General features: G+C 31.9%; 1 protein-coding gene across 2 annotated transcripts; it reads right to left on the reverse strand.

Annotated features, from left to right (window-relative positions):
* Positions 1–1,700: 1,700 nt before the first annotated feature.
* Positions 1,701–10,699, reverse strand: LOC141695035 (amino acid transporter AVT1C). Of its 2 annotated transcripts, none has more exons than XM_074499266.1 (13): positions 10,548–10,699; positions 9,736–9,943; positions 8,472–8,788; positions 8,078–8,292; positions 7,633–7,656; positions 4,842–5,022; positions 4,133–4,352; positions 3,630–3,765; positions 3,254–3,273; positions 2,837–2,982; positions 2,559–2,602; positions 2,389–2,451; positions 1,701–1,984 (listed from the first exon to the last, which is right to left on the reverse strand). In XM_074499266.1, exons 2-13 carry the CDS (start codon positions 9,927–9,929, stop codon positions 1,889–1,891), a joined length of 1,656 nt encoding a protein of 551 aa, XP_074355367.1. In that variant the 5' UTR covers positions 9,930–9,943; positions 10,548–10,699; the 3' UTR covers positions 1,701–1,888. The 2 variants fall into 2 exon arrangements, with proteins under 2 accessions (XP_074355367.1, XP_074355368.1); XM_074499267.1 differs by lacking the exon at positions 10,548–10,699 and adding an exon at positions 10,040–10,362.
* Between the last annotated feature and the right edge of the window lie 15,706 nt (positions 10,700–26,405).

The following is a 26,405-nucleotide window of genomic DNA, read 5'->3' on the forward strand; positions in this document are numbered from 1 at the left end:
TGGAAAAAAATTGTTTAATATAACTCTTAGTTTAAATGAAATAGTCTCGAGTATCTGCATGGATCCGCGTTCCTTGTTTGGGTCAGCGACGGGAAATGATATGTAATCTCCCGACGTGGAATGGGTCGGGGACGGGGACGGGGATAACATTTCCGGCCCCGAAGTGACCCGACGCCCATCCCTACATGCGACAAGATAATCTAGCGTTTTGCGCAAAAAAAATTTTGAAGAAGAAAAAATTTGGCGTTTATCGAGAAAGTTTTTTGAGAAAGTTTTTTGAAATAAGTTTTAAAAGTGTCATTTATGGTCATCTTTGCCACATGTGTAGTATTACCTTTCAAATTGTGCCATGAAGTGCCATCCCCCTAATTTTACGGGACCATTTGATATTTCGTCAAAAATATAACTTAAAACTTAAAATTAAAAAGTGTCATATAGTGAATACGAAGATCATAACTTAAAAGTTATTTATGCGTCTGGATAATTTTACGTATAAATTACTTATAAGTTTATAATATGTTTGATAAATTACAACTTATAAAAAATTAAAATTTTAATATAATAATTTAATTTATAAATGTAAAATTCAAAAAACAATATCAAAAAAAGAATATTGAAATACAAATTATTAAAAACAAAAAAATAAAGTAAAAATTACAAAATTTATGTAATATGAGCAGCAATCTAATCACGTTTTGCAATCCACATCACCAGTATCGTGCGTCTCTCCATTCTAATTATTGGTAAAATTTTGAGGGATGTAAATTTTACTTTCATGAGCTTGACACGCAACATTAAATATATTGAATAAACTTAATTTGTAAAATATTAAAATTAAAAAAATTAATTTATTTTAATATTTAGGTGTTAATTAACATGTCGAATCATGTAAAACAAAACATAAATATAAAAAGATTAAAGCCAAAAAGAGAAGATTTGAATAATAAATAAGATATAGTGTGCATGTAATTGTTCTAAGGAGCGTTTGGTTAGGGGTAATTAATAAAAATAAAGAGAATTAATTAGACTCATTCCCTTTATTTATTATTTATATTTGTTTAGTAAAAATTGTCATATCATTTTCTCTTTTTTAATATTTGGTTTACCTCAAATTTCTTAATGCCCATTTCCCACCTCCCCTTAATTATTTGCTTCTTCTTTCCAACTTTTTATTTTCATTTTAATTTTAAATTATATCTTACGACCCCAAAGAATAGATTTATATGTAATTTATTAGTTAGTCTTTATAAATTTAAAATCATTTTTGCATTTAATTTATTAAAAAATAGGTTATAAATTTATTAAATTGACTTATTTTAATGTAGATAAATTATACTGTTATAAATATAAAATATATATTTAACTCTTTTTACATTACATTATATTAAAAAAATAAAATATTAATATAATCATGTAAATTTTCATGATATAAACCAAATAAGTAAAATAATTCTAGATCATTTATTTTTTTCTCCTCATTTCCTGTATTCCGTTCCGTTTACTAACACGAAGCAAATGCCCCCTTAAGTCCTTTAATAACAAATCAGCATCCCGGGTTAGTTTATGAAATTGAGAAAGCTGAAACTTTTCCTTTCCTGCTTATTTAAGGTGGATAAGGATAAAGCCCTTTCAGAAATTCACCCAAACAGCATGAATAAATAGTTAATGGGCTTTGGCACATACAAGTGCTTTCCAATTCCAAACATTAAAATTGAATAATTTTATATCTTTGCAAACCCAAACAAGTTCCAAACAGCCCCTAGCTTGTCTACAATATACAAACACTGTAATATATCAAAGATTTATGGGAGTATATGTGATGTTTCACTGCTACTAACTTGTCCAACATTATTTAGAAAAAAAAAACTTATCCAACATTACATAATATTCAGATAAACTGCTGGATAATTTGAAATATAGCTGAGTAGCTTCCAAAAGCTGATGATATTGTGCCTACTGCAATAATCAGCATACACAGAAATCCCTGCAGTGGAAACAAGAAGCAAATGTTGGCAAAATGAGTTGTACATACAGTTAAAAGATGGTATAAAATAATCTATTTTCTGAATGTAGATCAGCAGATGTTAGCTGAACAAGTGGATTTTCCTTTCTTTCTTTTGTTTACCCGAAATCATCAGTTGCATGAACTTGAATGAACACACACATGCTACCGAGCGTCAAACCCTCAACCTCTTGTTATTGAAGAGAAGGTATCCGCTCCACCATTTGTTACCAAGATAACAGAGAATTTGCTAGGCTACTAACCCAAATGTATTTTTTTTTCTTTTAAATAACCAGCCCCCAATATATTTGCAAAAAACTTTAGCTGTTGATATTCTTCCAAATAACACAGAAGAAGAGGAAAAGAAAATAAAGTATTGTCGTTACCTGTAAGGGGGTAACTTTTGCCCCGAATATGCTCAGAAAGCAAGCACAAGGGAGTATGAGAGTCTGCAAAATAAATTTCTATTAACAATGATGATATTTTATATCCAAATGGCAAAGAGTACTTAAAAGGAAAATATAAGTTATTGCTTATGAAATAAGAGAAAACTTACTACTAGCATTGTTAGTAAAGATCCGATCAATGACATCACCAGCCCTGCAAAATTTAAAATTGAGATACTCTAGTTTCTAACATATATGTATCCATGTGTGTTTGGAATCTGGATCTTAACGATTTACAAGTTCAAATAATTAATGTGATTATTTTATTGGTAAGTGGAATTAGTATGGAAGAGACCCATGGCTAATAACCTAGAACACTGAAAACTGTTGCAGTTAAAATGTTGAAACTGTTGAACCACCAAAAAAATAAACAGTGCATGTGGCTTACCGAAAAAGGGAACGCTGAGACCCACAAATAAGGTTGAGAGCACCAACGCCGTTCTAATCAGAATCGAGTAGACATGAAATTGGAGATTGTTTGATGGTATCAGCTCTTCCAGGCTCATAGCCACCGGAGACATAATTAAGGCATACGTTCTTCTTATTAAAGATAACAATAATATAGTTTGGCATTGTAAAGTATAGAAGAGCTGCAAGGAATAATAAAATTGCAAAAGAGGGTAGAATAGTTATTCTAAGAACTAACAACTTTCTGCAATCAATATGTTACCTGTCCATTCTATTTGTTATGCTCTTTGAGTGCAAATGGTGAAGTAACTAGAAGTTGTAGCATGTTTGTGAATTATTAATGAGATACGAGATTATATCATAATAAACGGTAAAAAGTATTTAAAGAAAAGGATATTTAGTCAATGGATTGACCACCTGCAAAAAAAAGAAACATAGACAAACATGTTTTTAAGTTGCAAACTAGAATTCAAACATTACTAGATATGCAGAAAGTTGGTTATGAGTTATGACTAGTGATATAAGATTGCCCATTTCACACCCTAAAAACTAGATAATGTAAGTTGTATCTCCTTCGTAACCAAATGCATTTCACAATTAGACAATTCTGTTTGACATTGTTGAACTCGTAGATAATTATCTTCATAATAGGCAATTTTTTATAAGAAATCTAAGGAAATATATGTGAAAACATGCGAGTTGCTGCAAGAATATACAAAACCACTGCACAAGTGAAACTCCTATATGTGAATCATAATGTCTCCTTGTATTACCGTAGTCCATATAGCAATTTTGGAGGCAACCAAATCATTAGGCATATTAAGGGTGAATTGTGACTCTGTCTCTTCGCCAAACATGAAGTATCCAAATACTGCAACTCCGGCATACAACACCGTACAGAGAGCAAAGCTGCATATTAAAAAACTTTAGTTATGAAGCAAAACTTGTATAAATTCAATATGAAGTTCATTCTCATTTTATGAAGTTTTAGATGTTATGAATTAGTCATAATGTTGTTTGTAAATATTGAGAGTTGTGCCTTCTTCCTACAATAACAGGATCTGCACCACAATGCTTTCACGTCTCAAATAGTACACCGAGTTGCAGTAACAAAATAGTTAAGAACTTTTTGCTCTTGCTTTTTAATTTGCTATAACCAGAAATGTTTTTAACCCTTAACATTAAAAATAGTGCTTCGACCGGTAGGCTAGCTGATAAGCAAACCCATTAACCATAAGATTTGGCTGGAAGGAAAGTTTGTGCATCATAATTTCACCTAGTAAAGAGGACAAGGGGAAACTGGCTCCGGTTTTCCATTGAAGTATAGATATTTGGAAAAACTGCATGTCCTGAGTAGCAAAAACCATAGAGACCAAGTGCGACAGGAAGAGTGGTGAAGTTAAATGTTGTCCCTTTTCCATGAAAACCAACGTCATCCACCAACCCGACCCAGAATAGACAGAGAACCACCAAAATCGATGCAATGACTCCTCCAGCTGAAAAAAATGGGAAGCAGAGTGTAACTTTATATATATAATAAAAAATCAGATCGATTAGTCACGATTCTACATGAATTTGCTTTTGCAACAATGATCATGCAACTCAATATAAATTACATTTGGACAAGCCAAAACCCTTCCAGAGAGAAAAGGCCTAAATTATCCAAGTGCTTTTTTCTACAAAGAACAACACATTTATCTTTTCTGACATGATTGTCTTCTCGCATAACAATACATGCATTTGAAAGCAGGATGCAGGGGAGTCCATATACTGAACTTGTCAGCAAACATGTGATTGTATCTTAAAATCTGGGACATACTAATTACTAATTATCTACCAAGATCTTGACAAAACATTGCCCTACTTACAGCTTAACACTTTACAAATACCATATCTGTTGGAAAACACATAAAGACCTAAAGTTTATAATGAAAAAATGGTAACCCTCAAAAATAAAAGTTGTAGGAAAAAAAATTAGTACGTACCTGAGAAGTAACTTAGAATGCTAAGGTCTTTGAGCCAAACCATTGGAAGAACAGTAAGGGCGGTTATAATGGCAAACAGATATCGTGAATTTAAGTCAAAACCTGCCAAAGTTAAATTTGCGTTTGGAAACAGAGATGACAAATTATCGCTCTCCAAAATTATGTATTCTACACAACTGGCCTGCAAGGAAAGACAAAAGAGATGATCACATTACAATGTTTAAAAGAAACGGCAAGGCTTAAAGGAAACACCGGTGTACAAAGCCAGCAAAGAAATCGAGCTGATTTTCTACTATTAGACAATATGACATGTACCCAACCTTTTTTATTCCTTACTAACAGTTATATTGTAACATCCGATTTTTTATAATTATTTTTAGTTGAATTATTTGATTTAATTATTTATTAATGTTAGTGTGCTGTAGTTAAAATAGTTTTTATAAGTTTATTTTTATTCTTATATTGAGAATATTGTTTTAAGAGTATTAGTTTAAAAAAAATAGTAAGGCTTTTATTAAAAAAGAGTGAGGGTTTTAATAAAAAAAAGGGAGAAAGAATGAAGAGAAGAGTTAGGGTTTGCTAAAAAAAAGGGTTTGCGTTATTTAATTGGAGAAGAGAGGAGAGAGAGAGGAGAAGAGAGAGAGAGATGGAGAGAAGAGGAGAGAGTAAAATAGATAGAAAATGAGGAAAAGAGAAGGGAAGACAAGGAGAAATAGATGAACAACAAAAGTCAAATAGGAGATTATGGATTTGGAGTTTAAGGGATTAGGGTTCTTGTGATTTGGGGTTCTGAATTCTTTGTTAGCATTCTCGATAACTAAGATCTCGAGGTACGAACATCTTTTTTGTACTCTTTCTTTTCAAATTCAAATTCGTGTGTACGGACATCTTTTTTGTACTCTTTCTTTTCAAATTCAAATTAGTGTGTACGGATAACTTCTTTATTCTCTTGTTTTTCGTTTCCGTATTCTTCATTGTATACGATCTGATCTCTTGTTAAATTCATATCTGATTCGTTATCTGTTAGAATTTGTTGATTCTGGTCATTTCGGAAAGGTCTTTTAATTATCTACAACTTTCGTTCCTTGCCGTTTGTGAAATTCGGTCTCTAAATATGAGTTTTATTGCAATTTGTATGACCTGCCTGTTTGACTTCAGGATTTGAATATCCAACCTTTGAAAAATCATATTAAATTGAATATTTGTTCAAATATTATGAGCAATACCATTTTGGAAAGCTCTTTTCGATATCTGCAATTTGCGTTTACATTCTGCTGCTAAATTCTGTGATTTTGATGTCTTAAACATCAAAATACAATTGTAATCAGGGGCTGATTCTGTTCTGCAGTCCGCATTTATTTGTTTTCTGAATTCGTTACTTGTTCGTTTTTGACGAGCCTTACCATTATGGAAAGGTCTTGGAATTTCCTACAACTTTCGTGTTTCGTACTTTTTCAGTTGACTTCATTTTTATGCAGTAATTTGACATTCTTTGAAACTGATCAGATTTGAACTTATCAATAATTAGTGGTTTGTTATTTATTTTGTTTCGTGATGTTGGGTTATAGTGTTTTGAGGTTATTTGATAAATTTATATATGATTTTGGAGATGTAAGATATTTGAGTGTGTGATCTTTGAGTATTTATTTTGAGTTATTTATATTATTTGTATGACTTGGGAGTTTGTAAGACATCCGTCGCGAGTGGATAATCTCGTGCTTGGCACCTCCTATGCGGTGTACTTAAATTGTATGGGCGTGTCGCCGAAGTTGTGGGACACGCAAAGCAATGGCTAGTATGTGTATGATTTGGCCTTTTGGGTAGCACGTGTTTATTGCCGTGCAAGCCCCTGTAAGATATTGGGTAGCATTTGCTTTGTGTTGTGCAAGCCCCTGTAAGTTTTGATGACTACATATTTTTGGAGTACCGAAAATGCAGGACATCCTGTAAGTGTAAGATTATCTCCCATGTTCGTATGTAAGCTATTTTATGTATTATTTTGTAAGTGTGAGAATATGCGTAAGAGTATGTGTAAGGGTATGATTTCATTTTATCATTATTCTTTCGATTATATTATTTGTGATTAATATGTATAATTGATAAGGATATGTGTAAGAGTATGATAAGTTTTGGGTGGTAAGCATTTAGTTTTGTTTTGTGAGTTGAGTATTCATTTTTTTTATATTGTCTCATTCACTATTATTATTGTGCTTCATTCAGATATTCAGTTGTGTTCTTAGCCTCGTCATCTTTTAATCTTTGTTCAATTATGCTTTATTTTATATCCGTATATGAGCCTTTCGCTCACTGTCGGTCCTTTGTTTTTCTTATTTTCCTCCGGCAGGTATTCTCTCTTTTAGGTGGGTTGTTTAAGGGGAAGAGTGCGAGTTCCAAGACTTTGAGGAGATTTGTATTTTCTTAGATTTTCTTTAGAGTTTGTTGGTTTGGTTGTAATTTAGTTGTATTTTATTTCAAGAATCGAAGGTTTTATCGGATTTTAATGGAGTTTGGATTTAAATAAGTATTATATTGAGAAATTTTATTAGTTGGGTTGTTAAATATATAGTAAAGCAATAAAACCATACTAAAATTCTCACTATAATGTTTGTTGTACATTGGGACTAGTGGTAACAATAAAATTGATTGGAAGGGGGCAAGGGCGAGGCTTATAAATCTTAATTTAGTTGAAGACCTTCGAATCAGTTAGAATAAAACTTACAAAATCAGGTTCGAAGAAGACAAGAAGTTTATAATAATTGAATTCTTAACAAATAAAGCAAGTGTCACTTACATATAACTCCACGTATAAAACGATCTGCAATCAGAAAACAGAAAGTATCAAAACAATCTGATCGCAATATATCTTTCTAAAAGAAGGCAAAAGAAAATTTTGTTGATACAGAATGTTAGGGATTAAAAGACTAAATTGTTTACTTTCATATATAGCACAAAGCCAAATACTTAGCTCTCAAATAATCTTATGACATCATGGATAGAATGAAGAAGATTTCTGAAACTACTGTGCCAGATTCAATAATCAGTACTCTCTACAACGAATATTGTATAACATTAATTCGTAAATGATACAAAAATAGAAAAGTAATGCTGATTATTGAACACATCATATGAAGACTTGACATCAAGTAAAAAGTTAAGCATCAATAATCTTGCAAATTGTTTTATAGAGCCCATTTTCTTTGTTTTTAGATGTGACTCTGTTGATTAAAAGAACTTACCGAGATGGCAATGCGGCCTGTAGTGCCAAAGGCAGCTTGGCCGATATCGGGGTATGTCTCAAGACCAGGTTGACTGTCCAAGCAGTTCCGTAAGAGGATCCCTGTGTAGAATGATAAAATTCCAAAAATAAACAGTAAAGAAAGGCTAGACCATCCTCCTTCTTTGACTGCGTAAGGAGTAGAGAGGAGCCCTACTCCACATAGAACATTCATGCCTGCATACAACATAAAAAAATTATATTTATGTGGACAACTAGAAATAGAAATAATTAATCATGCTCTTTAAGTGCCAAGTGGATTTAAATGCACTAGTTAAGGTAGTTATCGCAATATTACTTTATATACTTCTAACCTGAAAAACCAACACCAACAATTAGTGTCTTAAAAAACATACCATTTAGTACAGCCTGGCCATATGAACTCTTACGAGAAACTTCATGCGATACTTTGGAATATTTCTGATCAGAAGTTGCCTTCTTTGAATGTTTTCTTTCTGTGATAGGAGGAAGAAAAGAATGGGAACTACGTCTTAGTTGAGGCAGTTGCTCATCCGATGCTGCTGACAACAAAGGTTTAGCTGTCGATTGTACAATTTCAGGAGTTTTCCTTTTTGTAAGTGAAGATGAAAGGAATGAATTGCTTAATCGTGACAATACAGGTGTCCCCAAAAAGTTGAGGCTTGGAGACGGTACACTCAAATCAATTGATTGCCTGGAAAATTTTGGATAAAAATACTTTGAAAAGACCACATGGTGCATGCATTAATATATAAGGTAAAACTAACATGGAGGATTCCTAGAATAGGCTAGATAGATAGTTATATGCTTAAGAATATGGCAAACAGATACAGTAAGCGTAAATCTGCACTCATGTCTTCAAGTAACCAAAATATATATATTTCGCAACTTTTGTAAACATATAGTGGGTGTTCTGGTGTAAAAATTGATTCTAAACAATTATTTTTCACCTGTGTTCTGGAAACATGATAATAAGTATATAATTTAAAATTGGAACTTAATATAAAATGATTAAACACAAACATAATTGCTGAAAAAAATTCCTTTGTCCTTCCTCCTGAAATGGTTCAACAGGAAATTGCCAGAATAGCTTCAATAAGATTTTGTGTTGACTTTAGCTAATAGGGTACCCCCAGGTATGCTTTGTGATTCCTGAAACTAAGATCGTTTTAGCCGATGATTATCACTCCACAAGGCGACTAGTCCTTGTACAATATATCAAGGAGTGCTGTACATATACTCGACTTGGAAATTTTCTAGTTGAGGCCCAAAATTGGCATTTATGCAATTGATAACCACTATATATCGGCAATTAAATAAACTTCTTATCAGGGATGCAACTGCACTTTTATCATTAATATTACATTAATTGAATCAGTGTTCATTTTCTTCATGGGAGTTCGATACACTCAGCTTATAAATGTCTACACAAAACCGAAAAGGAGAGCAGAGAAACCAAAAAGGAGAGCAGATTCTGCAGACAAACCTAAATTTTACTTGTTTCAAACCTAAATCTTTCACTTCTTGAAGAAAATAGCTGAGAAAGAAAGTCTATATCCCAGTAACATTTCCTCCAGTAGTTGGCAGTGTATGTAATAGATAAAGAGAAGTATGTGATCAACACAAGGGACGCTGCATAACCTGTAAGTTTGAGGCCATGCACTGGAAACGGAACTGGTCCGGCTGTGGTGCTCGTTGTTGTAGGAATAGTTTGAAGAATCCGAATCATCTGAATCGTCTACATTATTCCTCTTATCATCACCTTTATCATGCACATTCTCATCATCCTCCTCACTTTCAATAGACAAATACGAATCCGATACTGAATTCTTCATCTTCTCGCAATATCCTAGTCAAAATCCAAAAATAATTTTCCCACTTAGTCAAATATATATAGCCTTTTTAGCAAAACAGAAACTGCCATTTTTTTTCAATGAAAACTAACTTTCCAGAATCTTGAGTTATTTGAAAACAGAGCTTGTTTATACAAAAGCTCAACTTACACCTGACTAAATTGGAAAATAGGAGATTAATCACTGCATAGCTGATACAGTACATATGGACACAAACACACACATCTACAATATTTGCATGTAAAATTGGCAAGTCTAGAAGTATGCAAATTCCATTCATGCTCACAGCTATTAATTTAACACATAACACAACCACACACACAAACACACACACAAAATCAGTAAGAGGTTCAGATCCAAATTGCACACTGATTTACTGAAGTAAAATTTGTAAATAAGCACACAACAATTACTTATGTAGTATAAGTAACATAACTTATTGAAATATAACACCGTGATACATACAATACGAGAATAAATCTGAGATCGATTTATTTTTTTAAAAAAAATAAACATCAAATTAGTAGTAAAATTAAAGACTACACAGAAGACAATAGTGTAAATGTGAGATTGAGTAGAGAAAGATTAGAGTGTACTAACCTTTTGATTACGGAGTAATTGTGTGTTTGTGTTAATGTATCTATGTATAAAGAGAGACAGCAAGACAGCGGACAGGGAGAGAGAGAGTGAGAGAGAGAGATGAATCAGACTGACTGTCAGTGACTTGGAGTATGTTGGTACGAATGTAGGAGTATATTTATTTATCCCATATCGGGAAATGTTTTATTCCCCGTACCTTTTTGTTACGTAAAATAGCTTACATATGAACATGGAAGATAATCTTACACTTACAGGATGTCCTGCATTTTCGGTACTTCAAAAATATGTAGTCATCAAAATTTACAGGGGCTTGCACAACAGAAAGCAAATGCTACCCAACATCTTACAGAGGCTTGCACGGCAATAATCACGTGCTACCCAAAAGGCCAAATCATACACATACTAGCCATTGCTTTACGTGTCCCACAACTTCGGCGACACGCCCATACAATTTAAGTACACCGCATAGGAGGTGCCAAACACGAGATTATCCACTCGCGACGGATGTCTTACAAACTCCCAAGTCATACAAATAATATAAATAACTCAAAATAAATACTCAAAGATCACACACTCAAATATCTTACATCTCCAAAATCATATATAAATTTATCAAATAACCTCAAAACACTATAACCCAACATCACGAAACAAAATAACATAACAAACCACTAATTATTGATAAGTTTAAATCTGATCAGTTTCAAAGAATGTCAAATTACTGCATAAAGATGAAGTCAACTGAAAAAGTACGAAACACGAAAGTTGTAGGAAATTCCGAGACCTTTCCATAATGGTAAGGCTCGTCAAAAACGAACAAGTAACGAATTCAGAAAACAAATAAATGCGGACTGGAGAACAGAATCAGCCCCTGATTACAATTGTATTTTGATGTTTAAGACATCAAAATCACAGAATTTAGCAGCAGAATGTAAACGCAAATTGCAGATATCGAAAAGAGCTTTCCAAAATGGTATTGCTCATAATATTTGAACAAATATTCAATTTAATATGATTTTTCAAAGGTTGGATATTCAAATCCTGAAGTCAAACAGGCAGGTCATACAAATTGCAAAAAAACTCATATTTAGAGACCGAATTTCACAAACGGCAAGGATAAAGTTATAAACTTACTTATTTTATTAGAATTACATGATTACTCGTAAAACTTATATTAGACTGAAATCAGTTTTCTTTCAAAATAAAACTGAAATCAGAATTATGAAATAATTTATTTACACGACTTTCGACTAAAAACGGACATTAAGTACGATGAAATAATTAAAATATTAAAAATCTACTTTATGTGATTCTAGAACCTAATCATCCTTGAAACAAATATTCATTTAAAAATTATAGTATAAGTCTAACTATTTAAAAACAACGAATAAAGCTCCCAGAAGCCAGATTCAGAGAAGAATATACCGTGTTAGGCACCAAAATTATAAAATATGTAATTTAAAGTCTTCAATTTGTGGACTTGGATCTAGAAAATAAAAAAGAGTGAAGGGTCTGATTATGCTGACGTACTTCTGTACATTCACCTTTATGATTTTCAACTTCGTTCCCTGCAAAAATGTTACTACTACCTCACTCATTTGTAAGTCATTTTTAATTATTTTTTTATATAAAAGTTTACATATTATATTTTTATTTAGAAGAAAAAAATTAAAAAAAATTATATAATTATATTTAATAAGAGTATTAAAATACCTGACGAACCAATTGAGGGGGACGGAGAGAGTATTACGAAAATGTGAAAACATAAGCTATTACGAGTTCTATGGAGTCCACCTTTTTATCGGAGTCCTCGGAGTCCATCTACGTTCTGCAAATAAAATATATTGTAAAACATGTTATTTTGCAAAACATGTTACACAAATAGCATAACTTCAACAAAATCATGCAAATCTCATATATTTACGGTACAATATGTATGTTCTGCAATATGTTCTGCAACATGAACATTTATGTTCTGCAAACTAAATATGTTTTGTAGAATATATATTTTTGCAATGTTCTGTTTGTAAAATGTATGCAATCTACAAGATTTTTGATAGAATAGTGATGTTTGTCGAAAAATAATATGTTTTGCAATATTTTAAGCTATATTTTACTTGCAGAACATATATGGACTCCGAGGACTCCAATTAAAGGTGGACTCCATAGAACTTTACTCGCTATTACTATATTGTAATAATTACTAATTTGTATTTTATAATTATGTAAGAAAATATCGACAAAAATATAATATAATTTAAATTATTGTAACCACGCGTATTTGGAATTTTCTTTTATTGTTCTACTCTTTTAGTTGTTGTTATTACTAATAATCACGAATACTTTAAGGGAAAAAAACAAAAAGAGTAGGTCTATCAAAATAACAAAATGGATCCATACAAAATAGTATCTTTTTGAAAAAAATGTTGGGAAAAGACAACAGTAGCTATTACTACTATATATATCAACCGTTGCTGTCCCTATTAATTAAATCATAATAATGCTGGTTTGTATTGTATACTATTATTTTTCGCAACTTGTACGTGTTTACTGTTGGACTGGGGCCCAATAGTTCCTTCACATCAGTATATTCAGTATACTCATTAGAAATGTAATTTGGCGCAGGCAAGATGAATTTTGAGCGGAGCTTAATTAAGTCGAGACAAGTCGGCTAGTTTAACTAATAATTCTAAATATCTGGCTAAATTCAACTTATTTGTTTTTACGAGTCGAATTGAGTTAACTTATTTAATTTTATATTAAACCGAGTCAAAAATATTATCAAAACTCGACTCATTTAATTTCACGAAATGAATCGAGCATGTACATTAAATTACCTTTATCCGAACTACAACTTATTTGACTAAACGAGCCGAATTCAGTAAAATAATTTCAAGTCAGGCGAGATCGTGAACTACCCTTATAGAATTACGGTCCTCGTAGACTGGAGTCCGTGACTGCTAATTTACATTCAGATTCAAGATCTTCCATATAATTCGCACCTTTCTTCAAACTTTTTAGTATAGAATACAATTTAATTATATTCTAAAATGTTACTCCCTACATCCCACTGCGTAGTTTATATCAGGGGACGTGGGATTAACACGCAATTCAAGACTCCTGTAAAAATTTTATGATTCCCTAAATAATTTTAAATATATTTTTTTAAATTAAAATATAATATTTATATATTTATATATTTATATAAAGAAACAAAAAAATAAAAAAATTATAAAAACAATATTTTATAATAATATTAAATACGTGTCAAGTATGAGACTAAAGTATACAAAAAATTATGAGAATAGAAAGTATTACCTCGTGGAAATACCAAAGCGTCACATGATTCTCTAATATAATAATGTACATTTGCACTTCAACATGTCGCTGTTGGTGACTGTGTTGCCAGACCACATACTTCAACTTCTGAATCACCTACTACTTACGTTTACAGAAAAAAAAAGGATCGCGCTACTACTAATAATAGGATTGTGCAGTATTTCATAAGTCGTAACTATCTGCTATGTTCCGAAAATACAAATTTTAAACCATCGACATCTTATAAATGGAACGAGTAAGATATCATTATACCGATGTCCCGGTTCATTTGTTGACGACTGTTTATTGTTTATCCTTGTGGGTGGATTCTATGGACAACAAGTCTCTACTCCGACTCCAATATTATCCAAACCAAAGTCACGTGTTTACAAAGATGTGGGTGAAATGCGTTTGAGGTGTACATCACATTCGACAGTCCAAGGAATATAGTATTAGTAATTCCTAGTTTAGATTCACATACTTGATACTGCTATATCTTCTCTAGATTCCAACTATAAACTACTCGTTTTCAAATCAACACCATTTGCAATGTGTCGGGTGTACATTGGTCCTGTACTATATTATGAAACATATTGGACTGACGTTGAGAAACACTATCAAAAAAGATATACACATGTTTGCATCCATGGTTTCAGTTTCATGATATGTTCAAGTCATTATAGAAAACTGAATCGAGAGTGAATCGAGGGTTAATTGTTTCATCCATTTGTTTACGGTGCAGCAGATACTATTCCATTTTCATACAATTACAAATATTTGTGTTTATACAAGCTTTTGGTTTGAATCTTAGATTCTGAGTACTCAGTGTGTACCCGTTTGCATGTAGAGTCTATCTCTTGATGGTTATTTTCCAAATGACGTATTAAAATAAATTCTCTAGTTTTCCACTGCTGCTGATAATTATTGTGTTTTTATGGAAGTGTCATTAACACTAAAATTAATAAATGAAAGGGATAATTTTAAAATTTTGTTTATATATTTTGTTAAAATTTATAAATCCATGTTTGGGACTTATTCACCGATCTTAAGATTTTAAACCGAACATTGTATCATATCTCGGTGTAGGGAGCGTCTCCATTTTTTGAATTTAACTATTTCTAATTAGTACGGGTATTGATATTTATTATATTTGTTGTTATCCATTGTAACAAAACCCGGATACTTTACAACTGACAGGTTGTGTTAAAGAGTAACATGTTTGGTTATTCAGCTTAACATTTTAGAGCTATTTGTTACATAAACATTTTACTAAGTAATCATCCCAAATATAAACGCTAAATTTAATTATATTTAACATATGCTAAATTAATATTTATGAGGTCAAATATTTTTTTCTTATTTTTTTATCAAATCAAGAAAATATATTGTCTTCACTATATTAATTTGAATTAATAAAATTATTTATTATTAAATATTAATTTATCAAAATTTCATTATTTCAACGACTTGAAATTCCATATATGATGTAGCATTGTCACGGACACACTGCATTAAAGAAATTGTCGGTTATTATCTATTCTCACTAAAAACTTTACTCTAATTTAACTTAGAGTACTTTTTTTTAGAATTTCATTTTTATTTTTTATTATTTATTTTATCTTGACCTTTAGTATGATTTTATCTCAATTTTACTATTATTTACTTTATTCTTAATTTATATTATTTTTATTTATATATATTATCTATATTAAGAATTTATGATAATTTAAAATAGAGTGATTATACTTAATAAGAACTAGCAAATGTTTAAATAAAAAGCCTAATAGAAATAGACATTAAATAAATAACATGATATTATAAAATAATATTTTTTATTAATATGTATTATATTAAAAGAGCCTAATAAATTAACTAAAATGAACTGTCATTTTCTGATAAAAAACTTTTGTAAAATGTTAGATCATAAAGATAGTGATTAGTACTCCCTCCGTACACCGGATTTTTTATATTGGGGGACGGATGATCGGCACGTATTTTAAGACTCCCGTAAAATATGGTTTTTTAAATAATTTTAAATATTTTTTTTAAAATAAAAATATAATGTTTAAAATTTTATATCAAAAAAGAAAATTCAAAAATAAATTATTAAACTATAATTTATAATAGCCTTAAAATGTGTGCATGAGGAAAAAAACATGTAAAGAATCCACCAGGACGGAGGGAGTAACAACTAACAAGTATTATATTTGTGTAAATATGGTAAGTAAATTTTTTTATATTTTATTATAATGGGGGGCTGGTGCTATGACGATAAAACTGCCCAATATACCGACGAAATGCGCATTACTATCGTGCGTATTCTGTTTTTTAAAAATTTACAAACGTATTCTTTGTAAATTTAAAAAAAAAACAGAATACGCATCTGTAAAATGCGCATTTCATCGGTATTTTGGGCAGTTTTCCCGCCGGTGGATATTTTGGGCACTTGAAACTGTAAAGTGGTGTATTTTGGGTATTATTTCAAATATCAAATATATATTTAAATATATAATGTGAAGATTTTTTTTTCTTTTACAAATCAAATAATATAAAAAAATTTAAGAAAATTATTTAAGAGTAAAAGAAGCTATAATTAATTAAATAATCATATTAAAATAAAAGAGGTAAATAAGTTTTTATTAAATTATTTTTTAAATTCTTCTAATTGTACTAAAGTAAAAAAAGAATAAATAATATATGAATTTAAGGAAAAAAAGGTGAGAGTAAAAGAAAAATAAAATAAATTAAAATAGAGTAAAAAAAAATAGTGAATCGACAATGTATTTAAGGCGAGGTGATAGTGCAGGGCGCCTAACATTATTCTTTAATAACCCTTTTTATCTGTATGACATGTACATGCTGCCATGCCGTATCAACTACCCCCATTGTGTCCCCATTTAAATGAATCACCTTGGCAGTAACTTCGTGATATGTTTCGGTAAAATAAAAAAAATTACGTGATGTTTAACTACTTTTATCTGTTAAAGTTAATTTATGCTAATAACAAATCCTTCATGTTTGCTACTAGGTATTCAATTTTATTTTTAGATAAATAAAAAATAGGTTTTGAGATGTAGGTGAAAATTAATACTCGATTTTTGTTTGTTTGTTACCTTTTTATTTGATGATGGAAAAGATCACTACGTAGACAAGATATTTATAAACCAAATAAAAATGTTTTCATGTAATAATTAGGAGTTAGATGGTTGATACTACGTACTAAACACAATTTGTGTCTTGGTATCTATTAGATTCGGTACAACAAATATAAAAGGTAAAGGAGCATTTTTATTACTTTACAGTATTAAAATTATCGGTCCAATTATCGCTTAGTCAAATATTTCAATAACTAAAACATTTTTATTAGTTTCGCTAAATTGTGCGAGTCCCAAAATAGGGGTTAATAAGCTAGAGGGGGCTGAATAGCTTATAATCTTTTAAAATTTTAGAGCTTGGTGTTTTCAATTTTTTTTTACTGTTTAAAATTTATTACTTGTAAACAAGTAAGCTGAGTGCGGAAAGATAAATCGGTAAAGATGTAGAGACAGTCGATTTTATCCTGGTTCGTGGTGGCTGACTGTCACAAATGGAGTCCACTCACCTCTAGTCCAGTCCCCAAGCTCCTCCCCGGACTTGAGATTTTCTCCACTATAAAGAAACCGCTTTATATCAGGCATAGACGCCTTTACAACACTATGTATTTATCTTGGACCTAAACTACCCGCTAACTCTTCAAAATACAATAGCAAAACCTACTAGACTAATCTTGGAACTTAACTCCCCATTACTTCCTCACAATCTAAGTAGAACCCTTGCAAGCTTGTCTTGGAGCGTAACTCCCCGATACCTCCTCAAAACTATGCAACCCTTTGCGTAGACTTTGTATCTACACCCTTTGCCGGTCTTGGATCTGAGATCGGGTCTTGGCTCTTTACTCCTCTTCACGGTACGTAGACACCCAACTCCTCGTCGGCGTGTCTAAGACTTGGGTCTTAGAGCGAGAATCACCTCACTTCAGTGTCTAAGACTTGGGTCTTAGAGCTAGAATCACCTCAACTAACTCCAGCTCTTGTCAAAGGATATAATACAAGCACTACGACTTATAAAAATCTCTTAAGTAAGAAAGAAGGTTGGATTAGTATATAATAATACTAAACCGAGAGATAATTCAATATCTTAAATAATATGCAAAGTATAAAACACAACACGGGCGTTTTAAATACAAGCACTATTAAGATATCAAATATAAGGCCAGATATAATTTAAGGCCGAATATTAATTACTTAAATAAAATTCAAGTGTATCTTGTTTGTTATTAAAAAGCTTCGGGAGAATTGTAACAAATAGTTATAATGGCTTTTTAACAAATTAAGATAAACCACTTAATATAAACGAGGAGACTTCATATCGTAAATTAAATTATACGAATATTTCTCGACTCGGAATTAAGGTTGGTTTCAACTTCAAAAATAATATAAGTAAGACTCGTGTATATCTCTAATTAAAGTAGATGAGATTTATGTGAGTAACCTTGAACTTAGTGTTCGAAGTTATTTTAACTTCTTTAAATCAACGAGGAAGTCTTGTTTATATCTCTAAATAATATAGTGAGATTTATACAAGTTGCGTTTAACTCGAATTCGAAGTTGTAATAAACTTACTAATATTCAACGAGAGATATTTTGCTTATGCCTCTAATAATTATAACGAGACTTATACAAAAATTCGTAACCTCGGAATTTAGTTAGTTTAAGTCTCTTTTTATTTCAAACAAGGAAGTATTTGTTTATGTCGTATTATATCGACTTATACAAATTTTACTTCAACTTGGAAATAAAATGGACTAACTTGCAAATATTCTACAAGAAACCATTTTGCTTATATCTCTTATAATTATAACGAGATTTATACAAATAGCTTCTAACTCGGAATAAGAGCGAGTCTTTAAGTTACTTTATATTTCAGACGAAGAAATTTATTGTTTATGTGGTTACTTTCGACTTATACAAATCAACTTCAACTCAGAAACAAAAGAAACCGTTAGTAAATATTCGACAAGGAAGCTTTCGTTTATATCTCTATATGAGATTTATACAAACTGCTTCTAACTCGGAATATGAACTTTTTACTTACTTTAACTCAACAAGGAGGTTATTTCTTTATGTCGTATTATCGACTTATACAAAATTGTCTCGACTCGGAATTTAAGTAAATCGGAGTTGTATTTTATTCCAGATAAAGATCTACGAAATATTAACAACTAATTTAGGAGAGAGTAGATGAGGTAGAAACTCTCCTAAATATATTTATAAATTATGTGTACTAACAAGATTTAACTAATTTAGCACGAATACACAAAACTGTAAACAAACGGAATATTTGCGCAAAAGGTCGAACAATTAAGCATTAGCACAAATATTAACTAACTTATGACTCTTGACCTTCCAAAGGCTCAAACCCCTCTTAAATTAAAGAGTGAGTTACAAGAGATACAAGTTAGGATCGAAGCCGAAAACACACCAAAACGAACCCGAAAAGTTACCAAAAAGTGGCCGGAAAATTGGTCGGAGTAAGGGCAATAAACACGAACTTTTGGGAGGTTCTTGGGACACTTAGAGGCTGCAAGAAAGTGGTATTTAAGTTGCCTAAGTAAGTGTTACAAGATATGAAACTTAAGAATTAATAAGGCTTGCTTGCTAGAACTTTGGAGAGGTTTTTGCTACTACAAAAATGGGAGTTTGGGATGGTAAAACTCCAGAATTTTTCTTGTTCAAAATGGCTTGAAGAATGCATGTGAGGAGAAGTGTATAAATAGGCAAAAATGTGGCAAAAAATGGGAACAAACTTCCTTAAATCAAGGAAAATTGTTGGTTGACCTTTGCAAACAACCAAGACATTTTGTACAACATATTTTATCATACAAAAAACGTTCCTAACTTGTACTATATTTAAACATCTCAAAATAAAGTGAATAAATGCGAGAAAGACGAATAAAAATGCATTTTTGTATTAAACTGAAAAATCACTCAAAAAATATGAAACTTGGGGAATCCCCTGGAAATAATCCCAGGAGATCATGGTAAAAATTTCATCTTGAAATTATTTCACCATCTATGAATTTTAAGCGACCGATAAATCAGTTACGTACGGATTTTAGGGGTTCCGGAAAAAAGTCATGAAAAATTATGAAATTCCTACCAATATTATAAATAAATATATTTATGTCAAATTCCAAGTTTCAAGTCAAAAAGATATTTTTATGTATCGTTTCGGATTTTTCAAACGTTAAAACAGCCTTCTAGAACGACCGAAAAAGTCATTTGTCTCTACCGATAATTCAGACAAAAGTTTTGAATTGATATATATTCACACATAATATTTCTTGAATAATAATGATTATAAGATCCGAGGAATAATTATATTTAAATTTATATTGATTTTATCCGGATAAATAAGCATATCAGGGTTTTTCGGATAAAATATGTATTTAATCAGTTAGCACGGCTTTTGGAAAGATAATTTGATATTTATATTCAAATGAATATATCAAATATATTTGAGAGTAAAACTTTTAAGATCAACACGCTTTTAAATAATTTTGATAGTTGAAGCTCGTAAAAGCGGTGTTATGAAAATTCTCGATTTTCGTGCGTTCGGCCGTTGCCCGTTCTTTCTTTGACAGAAACAACTTAGATTAGAGCATATCATCAAGTTGATATATCTATCCCAAATTATGTCATTTAAGTTTCGTCAAAAAATATTTTAGGGAAAAAAGTCCGGATAAACCGATATTGACTTGATTCTCGGAAAATGCCACAAATACAAACCTATGGGAGGATTACTATTTGATTTAGTAAACTTCCTAACTTTTTAATTTAACTTCACACGTAATTGTTTTAAAAAAAATAATCAAAACCTACGAAAAAGACCGTATCTCACAAATTGCCTAACAAAATTTGTGTCTCAGTGTCTATTAAATTCGGTATAACAATATAAAGGGTAAAGGAGAATTTTTATTACTTTACAGTATCAAAATTTTCGGTTCAATTGCCGCTTAGTCAAATATTTGAATAATTAAAACATTTTGAATAGATCTTTTCTGTTAGTTCTGTTAAATTGCCTAACAAAAAGTTGATGGGACTTGAGGGGAATCGAACCCGTGACATGATATAGCACATGTTGATGTGTACAACCATTTAGGCTACGATAACATTTGTCACAATTTTAATACTGTTAGGTCACACACACTGTAGAAGGGGGTTGAATACAGTGTTTACTACAATCAAATCGAATATAAGAACTCAAGTAACAGAACACAGATTTTATTCAACACAATAAAATCTGTTACAAAGAATTGTTCTCTCTCAGTGATAAACAAATTATCACGAGAGCTGCTAGGGTTACAAAGAATAATATCCTCGAATAAGATAACACATATAGTGTAAACCCTATGTCTGTGTTTATATACTACACAGTTACAAGATAATCTTCTAATTGATATCGAATATAATTCTGCTTCCTAATATATATCAACCAGTTATCTTTTCTTCCAAGTATTATATTCTTCATAGAATTCTTCTCCATGCATATCTCTTCTTATATTTTAGCTCGATCTTCTTTCCTTTCAATCAGCCACCTTCCTTATCTGAACGTCTCCTTAAGTCCTGATATTATCTCTTGATAAATATCTCCTGATAACTTAAGTTCTGACAACTTAAGTTCTGATATCTTAAGTCCCGACTTCAGTATAAGTATTGATTTCCAGTTAAGTACTGATTTGTCCTGTTAAGTAAGATCTGAAAATTAAACACAAATCATCATTAGACATGACATCACAAATATATCTAACAATCTCCCCCAACTTGTAAATTAGCATAATATGCAAGTTCAACAGATATTTGATGATGTCAAAAACATTAAGTACAAATGCATGAGAATTCGACTAGATAACTACAACTTACAGTCCTTATAGCTTTACCATCCTCAAAGTCTGATTTCAGCTTCAGTCTGTATATCCTTCAAAATTTAAGAAGTTGTAGATCTTTGACTTGGCTTCAATTTCTGATCTCTTTGATATCAGGAGTTGTTCTGAGATAGTTCTTCAACAAACATCTCTCAGCATATTCAAGTTCATTGACCATCCTCCTTTTAACATTTTTTAGTTCAACTGTATCTTCACCAGTTTGAAAGATAGCAGCCCTGAGATCATTTTAGGTTTTCTTATATCCTGATCCAGTCTAATTATAAAGACTTCATCAGACTCCAGATTGAATTCAAGTCCTTTAATACCAAAAAATGTAGTGATGATCTTTGCGGTATTAGGCTTCATTTCAACAATTTCTCCACTGTGAGATCTGTACTTAGGACAATATGGCCTGTCAGACTTTACAGAGTAAAGCCTCTTCTGTCTTTGAATATTTGATTTTAAATAACTTGCAGCACCATCTGTTGATCTGTTTTTTACTTGAAGTAGAAATAGAACATGTTCTAGTTCTTCAAAATACTTCAATAAAATAACATTCTTCCTAATATGGAATACCCTTGCATCTGTCATAAAGTATAACATAACATCTTCTTTCAAAACAGAGTGGTAAACCATTTGTACAGATTCAAGTTGATTCAATCTCTCAGGAGTTGTACCTACTCCTGGTTCACTCAAGGAAGTTGGATCATTGATAGTATTGTTTACTCTCTTCTCTTTAGAACTACCCAATCCTGATTTGTCTCTTGCTTCCTTTCCTGTAACAACTCTTGATTCAAAACCACTTGATGTAGTCTTCAAAGGTTGAGTCTGTTGAGCTTTGGTAAAACCAGGTAGTAACATCCTTGAAGGTTTAACATGAGCAATGTCAGAAGTTTCCTTTTCTTTATCTTCTGATATCAAGCAAACTTGAGCTATATCAGAGGTTGTTTGCTTCACTGTAATATCAGAATTTACTAAGTCCTGACCTTGAACAACATGAGCTACATCAGAGGTTGTTTGAATATCCTTTTTCTTCAAAATCAGACTAGCATCTTCATCATATTTTGTCTCCAGATTCATGATTGGCATATATACCTTTACAGGTTCATCAATTTTTTCTTTGCCCTTGGATCATGGATCTACCTCCACTTGTGATTTGACTTTGGTTGCCTCAGAAATTGTCCTCTCCTTAATCACAATACCCTTAGGTTTTGGAAGTTTCTTTTCAACAACAGAAGCCTTAGACTTGGAGTTGAAATTTTATGCTTTAAGTCTAGCTTCTTCTTCCTTTAGACTTTCAAAGTCCATTCCTGGATTTTCTTTGAGAAATAATCTCTTTGAAATTTCTTCATCAAGCTCCAGATGACCAGTAGAACTTATCATTTTACCAGTATCAGAACTTATTTTTCTCCCAGTATCAGAACTTGATCTCTGTGTAGAAGTTTCAGCTGTCTTTGATGAAGAACCTTTGCCTTGACCATGACCTCTACCCATTCCAGAGTTTTCCTGGTCATTATTTCCATCATCCTTACCCTTCAGTACTTGACTAGATTTGCATTTGGACTTAATCACTCTCTCCCCCTTTTTGGCATCAGCAGGTAGAAGAAGAGAAATAAGCAATTCCACTGAGAATTGGATCTCATTGAGTTGAGTTTGCTGAGAAGCTTGATTCTTTAGAATTTCAGAAATTTGATCTTGTTGCTTCTCATGAGTCTTTTTAATATACCCAATTCGGTCAAAGGCTAGCTTGAAAAATTTGTTCTTTTCCAATTTTATATTCATATCTTGTTGGATCAGAGATTCTTGAATTTTGTTCACCTTGTCATGAGTTATTGAGTGTTGACCTTGAAGGTGCCTTGTACTTATTGCAGTAACTCTAAGTTGTGCCTTGAAATCATCATTTATCACATTTCATCAGCTTTAGCAAGGTGCTCAGCAAGAATTTTTTCATTAGGAACAAAAGTAACTTTGTTCCACTCCTTAGTCCACTCCTTTCCTCTAGGAGTTTCACTCCAAGGTACTGGTGCATCCTCTCTAACAAACTTCTTGATCAAATCAGCTTTGTTAACTGTTTGTAGCAGCTTCAGCATCTACGATGCAGCTTTGTTAACTGAAGGACCAGCTGCATCAGCATCCACATTTGTAGCAGCTTCACCAGTAATTTCAATATTGTCAGCATCAGAACTTACAGAGTCTGCAGTATCAGCATCCTCTGAGAAAATAACAGTATGGGAGGCTATAGAGGCTTCAACATCATCCTCTAAATTCTGATTTGCAACTAAGTTCTGATCAACATCCAAATTTTGATGCCCACCTAAAATCTGATCTTCATCATCTAGATTCAGAACTGGTGTTGATGGAATATCTGCATTGAAATCAGCATTCAAAATTGGTGTTGTTGGTGGAGTGAGTTGAGTTGGTGGAGCTTCCAAGTACAGAACCTCAGGCACAACCAAGTTATGTATGTCTATTTCAGCACTTGTACCCGGGTCTTCAACATGTACTGGATTATTGATAGGAGACACATGAACTCTGTCCTGAGAAGTTTCTTGAACTTGAGTTGGTGACAGTGGTGGTGTAGATTCAGTAGCTTCAGCAAATTCTGGTTGTACAGAAGGAAGAGATTCAATCATAATTGGTTCTGTTGGGATCAGAGATTCCTGACCCCCTTCCTTAGCTGCTGCTTCCTCATCTTCTGAATCTGACTCAACTGTGTACCTGTGAGCTCTTTGTTTCTTCACTTTCTTTAAGGGAGGAGACACTGTGGGAGGTTTATCATCATAATTTATCTTTCTAAGCCTTTTGAGGGGCCTAGAACTCCCAATTTCAGTATCTTTCTGAGAAGTGATCTTCTCAGCTTCTACAACAACAGGTTCTGATAGGGGAACCTGTTCCTCATTATTTGACTCATCTATTTTCTCAAATCATCAACATTTATAATTGACCAGTATTGATTCAAAATATTCATCACAGGATAAAGTGAATAATTGACGAAGTAAAGATTAACAATTGGCGAGTAAAGCATGCACAGTCACATAATTTGAGAAACAAAGATCAAATCTTGCAATTAAATAAAATTTCAATAACATATTAGATGAGTACATTTGATGAAATTTATCAATTACATTCAAAAATTACAAGATAGACCTAATATTAGAATCTTAACATCAACAGCCTTAGTCCTAGTATAAGAAAACCCTATCGACTAGTTCCTGTTGCTGCTGACGAAGAGCACTGCAAGACGAATGATCTGTTCTTGCTGACGGAGAGCTTCTCTCCTTTCCTCCTCCAAACGATCAAGATGGAGGTGATACTCTATCGAAAAGAACAAGAGGTCTGTGTGAACCTCTTACGAAACTGAATTCCAGAGTTCATCAGGAATGGCGGTGACATGCCACTCCTGCTACCAGTCATCACAACTCAACTCTATATTGAAAGTTTCATAGTTCATGAATAAATTGAAACGAACCATATTTTTGATGAGTATATAAAAAGAGTGAGTTTGTGAGAAAAATGGAAGATGTATTGGCTAGAATGTATAGTTGGTTTAAATAGCCAATAGAATACCAAGAGACATGCGGAGTATTTAATAATTACAAGTAAAAAATATGATACCTTGTCTCCCAAGACCAATGTGTAATAATAACAGTCAGTAAAAGATCTAAAGCCAGATTTAATGGGCACAGGAAATAATGAACAATTACTGTGCACAAGTAGGTTTTCAAGATATACACGATAACCACTAATCCACAATTATTATGACTGATTTATCTCATATAATCCAATATCCTGAGAAAATATAACCGTTCAAGTAATGACCCAAAATAAACCAAGTAAATAAATACTGCCACGTAAGCATTAGAACTTGATTATTATCAGAATTTAAAGTCATCAGAATATGGCTCCTTACTCGAAAAGTGAATGTTTATTCCTGTAATTTTTCACACAAATACTGATATGGGTACATCAGAACTTAATCATCAGAACTTTCATCAGAACTTGTCCTCAGAATTTATGCAACTGACACTTAAAATGTTCATCTAAAACAATATTGATCACCACAGTAATTTTTATCATTCATAAGGAGTGTAAGTGTGTGCATTTAGCTAAATATCAGTCAAAGAGTAAAGTCTGATTCACTTTAGTACATCTTGGAAATAAGACATAACTAAGAATTTTGCTCAAAATCTGTCATTATTCTGAAGTCTACTATAGAATGAGTTCATGCATGAGTCCACCTCAACTGTTTTGTGCTCATTTTATGCAACTTTTGAAATTCCTTTTTACAGTGGCTTCTCAGTGTAAGTGAGTCACGACTGCTTATCAGAATTTATGTCGTTATCAGAGTATTTCTCCAGTAATCAGAGAATGTGAAAAGTCACCAAGAAAATTTATTTTGCTTTTCTAATGCATATTACTTAATACCAGCAATGCACTTGGGTCATCCCTTCCACATTTTTACTCTAGATCTCAAATGAGTACCTGATATTTATTTCTTTTCTTTTTCTTTTTCTTTTGATAAGTGAGATTTATCAACATCAGAACTTAACAGATAAGAAGCACTATTCTAGTTTTTG

Source organism: Apium graveolens, chromosome 11 (assembly GCF_009905375.1).
Source record: "Apium graveolens cultivar Ventura chromosome 11, ASM990537v1, whole genome shotgun sequence".
In the NCBI taxonomy this organism is placed as follows: domain Eukaryota; kingdom Viridiplantae; phylum Streptophyta; class Magnoliopsida; order Apiales; family Apiaceae; genus Apium; species Apium graveolens.

Excerpts from the sequence above, each read along its gene's own strand:
- LOC141695035 (XM_074499266.1), bottom strand. The coding sequence starts at position 9,929 with ATGAAGAATTCAGTATCGGATTCGTATTTGTCTATTGAAAGTGAGGAG. Across the intron at positions 3,274-3,629 it reads AAATTGCTATATGGACTACG|GTGGTCAATCCATTGACTAA; the intron begins GTAATACAAGGA and ends TTTTTTTTGCAG. Across the intron at positions 2,983-3,253 it reads GTGGTCAATCCATTGACTAA|GTATGCCTTAATTATGTCTC; the intron begins ATATCCTTTTCT and ends AATAAGAAGAAC.